Raw genomic sequence first — 7,948 nt, 5'->3', positions numbered from 1 at the left:
TTAGATGGTCACTGATTAAAAAATGGAAAAAAGCTTCCAACTGCTGGGAGCTTCTCTCCCTATTCTCTGTGTCCTTCAACATTTCTGAAGGACAAAATTGAAAAATCATCTTGGGATTATGGTTGAAACAGGACAAGCATGTGAATAACATACTAATACAGGATAGGAAATCCGTGGCCATGTAGTGGCTCCACGGAGTAAAAAATTTTCTAGTAGTCTGTGTTCCTAATGAGAAAAAATAATTTTGTTCTAGCTTTTTAACATCAATTGTCTCTAAGCTGTTTTTGAAATTCATATGGTTTAGGAAAAATGGATTTATTAATATTAATTTTATCTCATTCTTTTTCTGTGTTTAGATATGTGCATTTTTATATACAGTGCCATAGAGCACATGTATGATCTACCAGTGCACAACTCATGTGTGAAGGACTCGATGCCTTTGATGGGAAAGGAGGTAGGTTAGGTAGCTAATAAAGCTTTCTCTTCTCCTTTTCCCAGATTTTGGTTTTGTGCTTGCCTCCCAAAGCTAACTTCAGCATGCTCAAAAGGAAGCAAAGCTCCAGGGTGGAAACCCAGCCAGTTACTGACTTTGGTCCCGATGAATCTCTGTCAGACAACGCTGACATACTCTGGATTAATAAGCCAGTAAGTCTCCTTTCTGAAGTTTGGAAAAGCACATGCTGATATAAGAGAAATTTCATTCATAAGTTCAAAATTCATGGGTCTTTAGCTTTGAACTGTGGTTGAGCCACAGTAGAAAGTGAATGAGTGTTGGAGTCTGGTGGTTGAATTGGGAATAATTCAAATTGGAAGGATGGAGTGTCGCTATGAGGTCCTCACATAGGAAGATACAGTGTAAGAAGTCTGTACTCTGCCTTCTGATCCCCTCCCTGCTATGGACACACTGTCCTCAAATCACACAGTATAGAGATAATTCCATGCCCAGGCTGACCCAAGATGAGCTACTACTGTTATCCACATGCTTTCTTTATCACTTAATGGAGATTACTAAGACTGAGTTAATTACTTTCTTCTAGATTAGGGCTAGATCTAATTGATTGGAAGTCAATGTTCAATAGTAATTTACTTAGGTGGAGAAGGCTACAAGACACTGTTCATTTTTAAATAGTCTTTACTTTGATTCAAACCCTGTGACTCAGAACATGTGCCTAGTATTTCACAAGTTCATCCATGTTGAGCATGAGAGGAAGAATTATTATGTCAAACATGGCTGCATATTAGAGGGTATAGTGGTTGGGACTGAGCCAGGAAGCTCACTCCTAAGTCTTGGGAATTCAGCACCATAAAGAAACATAGGGTTGACTTTCTTCTTAAACTCATAAGTGCTGAAGTAATGAAACAAATTGACCTGAGGCCCCCTCAGTGCTTGGTCCTTCCCTGAGCAGGACAAAGAGAGTCAGGCTGGCTTCCTCCTGAGCTTCACTAGCCTGCCCCTGGAAGACTTCCATAGCCTGCTCACAGGTCTTTGTATATTTCACTCTTTGATGGCATTGTCCTTTTGCTTTATAATTATTGAAACATCCCTGGGACTCCCACTGTAAATTAAAAGGTGTTGGTATTACATCAGCAGCTCTTCATGAGCAGGCTCTCTCCTGAACAGCTCTCTCCTGACCACCTCTTTCCTGTGTCTCTATATCATCCCCTGAACCTTCTGCTATCCTATACTGTCTGGCTTATTAGTATTGGTACCTGTTACTCTTGTGCTCTGGCCTTCAAGGTCACATCTCATTTCATTTGATAAGTTAAATCCACCTTGTCCATTAGGGCTATCTGGATTTTACATTCCCCCCTCCTCAGACAGACAGAATAAACTTACACAGTTTTAGATTTGTCTATAAATATAAGTGAACACGTAGACACACACATACACACACACACACACACACACACACACACACACACACACACACACACACACACACGTCCTTGCCCCTCTGTTCTGTACCTACTTTTATCAACCTCAGAATGAAAATATTTGACAAAACTTGCATTTATAGTGAACATAGATGTACTTTTCCTTCTTATTCTTTCAGAAATAGATCAGTACAACAAGATTTTACAAAATTTTAAGTATTATGAATCATCCTAAAATTATTTAAACTATGCCAGAAAATATATGTAAGGTATATGTAAACATTACTTATTTGTGGAAGGTACCTAGGCCCCCTCATATTTGACCATCTACTGTGGGGACACATTTTGAGGAGCAACTGCATATGCCATGTATAATATCTTGCTTACTATACTACAAATTGTTTATGTATTGACTACATTATTTTTATGTCCCCAGAGACCAGGATTTCCGAATGCATAGTAGGTCTTCTAAACTGCCTAGAAAATAAATCTCTCACTAACAGTCTCTTCATGTCTAGCCCATTAAAAATTTCCTAAGAACTATGAAAGATGGAACTATAGATGTAACACCAGTGTCACTAACAGAAATTACTAATGATTAATTATAATTTTTTTAAGTTCAAAGCTAATTTGTTGTAAAATAGCTCATCTTTCGAATCTCCTGGTAATTAGGTTTATTTTTTATATTGGAGGAGTCCAGATAGGGTTGAATTTACATTCTGACATTTATTGAGGATTTTTCAAACTTTATGTTTGAAAATTTCAGTACACCAACCCTTAAAATGAATTGAGATATATGTCTTCTATGTTATAGAATTTCTGGCACTATGTTTTTATGAAAATATTGTGTCTGAGTCTTCTCAAAGTTCCGTCAGTCATTCTTCATTTTCAGCTTAAGGTTTGCTGGTTTATGGAGCTGCATGATCCATCCATTATCAAACTGAACCCCTGAAATAGGAGCATAAATTTAGTGAATTAGCAAACCACACACACACACACACACACACACACACATACACACACACACATGCATCCAAGATGATAGTCAATAAATAACACTTAAATTATGTTTGAAAATTGTGCACTGAGTAATTCAGTACCAATATTAATTCTGTGATGTTAGTATGTAGATACAGCTAACCTTTTTTATCCTAGGCATTATTTTTATAATGAAAGATTGTAGGTGATTACATTAAATATATACCCATTTATTTTATCTCTTCTTATTTTAGGGTTAATTAAAAACTTTAGACAGTATATCAACATGTGTCCAGAATTTCACAGAAATTTAATTTTAAATTTTAAAAGAGATTGCAGACTCTAAATATGTACAAAAAATTTTCTCTGAAAAAGAGAGACAGCCTCACTTATTATCTTTTTTCTACAATGATAATTTTAGAAATGATTGTCAAATGTATTAAAATTTATTTTTATTTTTAGTGTGTGTGTGTGTGTGTGTGTGTGTAGGTGGATGTGTGTGTGTGTGTAGGTGGATGTGTGGAGAGTGGAGGTCAGAAGATAGCTTTTTGAAATTTATTATATCCTTCAATAATAGGTTCCAGGGATTGAACTTAAATCACCAGGCTTGTATGGCAAAAGGGATCTCACTAGCCCAGAAATGTCTTTTATATAGGGAGATTATAGGTGATCTTAAAAAAAAAAAAAAAAAAAAAAAAAAAAACTTGTGTGTAGGAGTGTCCTATATTAACCCATTTAAAAAGTCATTTATGATGTGCTATAGTAGACCATTATTTAAGATGATAGAGAAGTTACAGTAAATAGGACATGGCTGTTAATTCTGGGTGCTTTATGGTAACAAAAGAAAGAAAAGTCACACCCAGGTTCATTGAGAGTGAGTTGCCTCATTGTGTAGAGAACCAGAATTTCCCACAGAATGGTTTGATGGCCTTCAAATTAATCTTGGGTTTAGCATTTATTAATGTATAATCACAGGAATGTTTCTTAGTCTTTTCAGAATCTTGGTGTGCTCCTGTGGAAAATAAGCTGCTTTGAGAAATAAACACTGTAACATGTGTGGAAATGTTGAGTGTGCTATGTGAACTCAGTAGATGTTCCTTATTCCTCGTCTCTGCACGAGTGGACTATTTTAACCTATGTCTTCCAAATAGTGTGCTTTCCCAGACAAGTCAAAGGTCTCAGTTTACAGTGTCACAAGCAGCTCTGCCTTCGTTGCAGTGGGTACACTCTCTGCTCCGCATCTGTGCCATCATCAGCGTCATCTCAGTGTGCATGAACACACCCATGACCTTCGAGCACTATCCTCCCCTTCAGTATGTGACCTTCACCTTGGACACTTTATTGATGTTTCTCTACACCGCAGAGATGATAGCAAAAATGCATATCCGGGGTATTGTCAAGGTGAGTATTTTCTGTCATTTAAATTAACAAAGTTCATTGAATATTTTAATCAACTCAGTAATATTTTTGTATGAATGTCCAAATACAGTGCATTTTTTTATATTATTGAGATTGAAATTTTTAAAGAGCATAACTCCAAAAGTTGGTAGAAATAAGTACACAAGAATATTTTTAAAGTTAATTGCATTTTGTAAGGTACAAAGCCTTAGGATATCCGTTAAGGAGCTAGTTGCTTTAAGTATATGCTCCATGAGTCTAGGGTTGGGTGTATTGTGCCATCTGGAGCTAAAGCCACAGCCTATCATGGTTATGGTCCCTGGAGGAGGCACTTTAGTATTTGTTGATATATTGAACACAAGATAAATGTCACATGATAAAATCAGAGCATGGTGACATTTAGCTGGATTTCATACCTGGGTGTTTTGAAGATATAAAAGGATAAACGAGGAAATGAGAGATGTAGGAACCTGGGAACTGCAAAGAAAAGAATATGTATATCTAATTAGTACTCAGGAAATAAAAATAAATTTAAACTTAATAAAAGTAAAAAAATAAAGGAGAGACAATTTTTGCCACAGGTTTTGGTTCTGTAACACAAACCTGTTCAGAGATTAGGAATATGAAAAAATACTGTCCCAGGAGTAGCTTACATTGTCTCATTTAGAGAGAGTAGTGAAGTGTAGGCTTTAAAGCTTGGAAAATGACACATTGACTCAGTCTGTCTCTTATGTATTGGGGAGGTGCTGGGGCCACATGAGATCCCATGCAAGAACTGGGAGTCCTTAAAAAATGATTCTTGACATAGAGTTAGCTGCCACTCTCTTCCCTTCTCTTTATCCATCATATATTGTGGCTCCGTCCTTAATGGAGAATCATGACAGCCATTGCACTGTGGTATGCATTTCTAATGTTTTATTATAAAATTATTAACCATAGCCTGCATAAAGATCAACAACTGAACAGCTACATTTCATTTTAAAGTAAATCTGAGCTATTAACTCACTTCAGAAATAATTCCCTATGAGTTGCTGATAATGTTTTCATTTGCTATCCAAAAACACCATCATTGTATAAAATGAGTTAACAGTAATTCCTAAGGTAGGATACATCCAAGTTGATGTTTATATTCCTGATTGTTATAAATAGTTTTAAGTTGTTTACTCAGAATAGGGACTCACACAGGCTCACATATTGTATTTGATTTAACTGTTTACTAAGCTCAAAAAATAGTTTTTGGATTTCAATCTATAAGAAATTACAAATTAAAAATAAAAACCAGATAAGTATATTTCTACTTTTAATTAGGGATAATTAGAGGAGATGCACATGTAGTGTCAACTTTATTCTTCATTGCTTATATTATATTGAAGTAGTCAGAACATCACCTCATTAGAACTTGTGTTTAAATGCTAGCTGAAATTTCTGCTCAATCTGAGATCTGATTGTCCTGAGCTGAAGTTTAAGTATTTTTCATTGTCTTGATCCTTCATCATTAGAGTGTAGCAGTAAGTGAGTGATGGCAACTGTTGATTTTATGACATTAATTCCAAACCATAGCTTTATCATTTGGTACCATACCATTCTTTAGCATGCATGTCATAAAAAGACAATCTGAGCAAGTTGGGTTTGACATTCCATTCTTGATTGTGAAAGTTTTAATAAAGTTCAATGTTAGCAAAATGTTACCTGCCACAAATAAATTTATGTTACTAATTAAAATTTTATTGTTTTGTAGTTTTATGTCTGTGAGTTTGTCTTGTTTTTATAGTTGCATGAAAAATATAGACATTTGTAAGGACAAAACATCAAAATAAAAATATATCTGTCCACAGAGATGTCTTGGAGACCCCGTATTTCTCAAATGAATTGCTTTGCTGTCTTCAATTAAATCGCTGAAAGTTTTAAAAACATTAAGTAGCTGTCTGCTAAAAACCTTTCCTATTTAATTCACTTGCTAGCAGTATGCCATTGCCTCTTAGTTCTTCAGTCTCTTCACTTGTAACAATTTGCAAAAGGATGTTTCATTTTAATTTTTTATTTATATTACTTTTAAGAGTATACTAACATTACATCATTTCCCCTTCCTTTTCTTCTCTCCCAACTCTCCCATGTACCCTTCCTTGCTCTCTTTTAAATGACCAGCCCTAAAAACAGATACGTACAAGTAACATTATATAGACTGAGCAGGATGTATTTATGTATGTATGTATTTAGAAACACACACAAAGAAAATGAAAAATATGCTTCTAGGGTATCAAAAATCTCTCGAAGGAAAGGAAAATTGAAAGATGAAGAGGTGTGGTATTTAGAGAGCATAGAGGAGGGAGAAAAGGAAGCCCCCCCCCACACACACACACACAAGGAGCAGCTGGTACTTAGGAGAGGCCTGAGGAGTCTAAAGTGACATACAGGTTGTACTCAGGCAGCAGATGGCAAGGCTTTGTAGAGTCAGGTGGTCTCTGATAGGGCCTGGTGTGTCCTAAGAGTTCCTACTATGGTGAGTGAAGATGAATGAAGGATTTTCATCCATGAATAACAGGATATAATTTGTGCCTGAGAAAAATTTTAATTGCCTTTCCCCAGAAGTATTTCTACTGACTAAATCACTAAAGGAAAAGCCAACCAATTGAAATGATGTGAAATATTTGAGGTGCTGAAGATCATCCCATCCATGTATGGTAATCTGAATTCTTCAAATGAGTCTCAGTTGTCTGTTTCTTATCTGGCAATAGACCTAGGTAAACGTAGCATGCAAAGCCAGATGGTGGTGGTGCATACCTTTAGCCCCAGCACTCAGGAGGCAGAGGCAGGTGGAGCTCTGTGAGTTTCAGGATAGCCCGCTACACACAGAGAAAATCTGCCTTGTAAAACAAAATAAATAATTAATAATAATAATAATAATAATAATAATAATAATAATTAGCATGCATCTACTGAACACTGTTGGAGTAATAATTAACAATGCTAAGACATACTAACAGACAGGCGCTGGGAAGCTAGGACAATAAATCACATGCACATGAAGCTCCCGGTGCATATCATTTGCGACTGCAAAAATATCCCTCTAAATGTATCCTAAATGCATTTGGTGTATCTCCTCATTAAGATTTGCAAGGCACTTTCAGATACTTCCTTGCACTGGATAATTGATTGGCAGCCTTCAACTGTTTACCTTTATGCAAACTGACAGGTCTTGAATAACTCATATCCTCCTTGACAAGCCTGACAATTTCTAACTAGAGCCCAAGTGTTCTTTGCCCTCCACTTTTATTGACACTTTGTTATTCCAAAGGGAAATTTTCATCTCAAATCCCATTTTACTGAAGTATACATTCTAATCTCAGGATAGAGACCCTATTAATAAAGAAAGCAATACATCTTCATTTTCTTTGACTGTATCCTGTACCCTCCCAATTTAAGTCAACATATCCTTTCTTTGCAAATTCAGGAAGTCTCCTCCTCCACCGTTATTTCCTGGTTATTTCTCCTACTAGCAGTGGTTGGTCAAGCAGTTTTAAAGGCTTCGTGGTGCCTGTAGTATGCTCTGGGTCTTCCAGGACAAGACCTGACGTGATTAGCTTCCCTCTGTTAGTACATGCTGGGTTTGGGAGGCTAAGAGAACAAATTTTAACATCCTGATCTCAGAATTCTGCAAAGTCCCATTTCACCAATTATTTGCTAAAAAACAAACAAC

At 36.2% G+C, this 7,948-nt stretch overlaps 1 protein-coding gene across 1 annotated transcript in view; it reads left to right on the top strand.

The window, feature by feature from the left end:
* Window positions 1–505: 505 nt before the first annotated feature.
* LOC118239709 (sodium leak channel non-selective protein-like) overlaps window positions 506–7,948 on the top strand; it is a 153,023-nt gene continuing 145,580 nt past the window's right edge. Inside the window, exons 1-2 of the mRNA XM_035453125.1 lie at window positions 506–645; window positions 4,072–4,254. Coding sequence (XP_035309016.1) covers window positions 538–645; window positions 4,072–4,254 — 291 coding nt within the window. The 5' untranslated portion in view covers window positions 506–537. The remainder of the gene's footprint in view (window positions 646–4,071; window positions 4,255–7,948) is intronic.

The sequence above is a fragment of the Cricetulus griseus genome (genome assembly GCF_003668045.3).
Source record: "Cricetulus griseus strain 17A/GY chromosome 1 unlocalized genomic scaffold, alternate assembly CriGri-PICRH-1.0 chr1_1, whole genome shotgun sequence".
Classification (NCBI taxonomy): domain Eukaryota; kingdom Metazoa; phylum Chordata; class Mammalia; order Rodentia; family Cricetidae; genus Cricetulus; species Cricetulus griseus.
The sequence above is the reverse complement of the archived record's forward strand: the minus strand, read 5'-3'. Positions and strand labels throughout refer to the sequence as shown.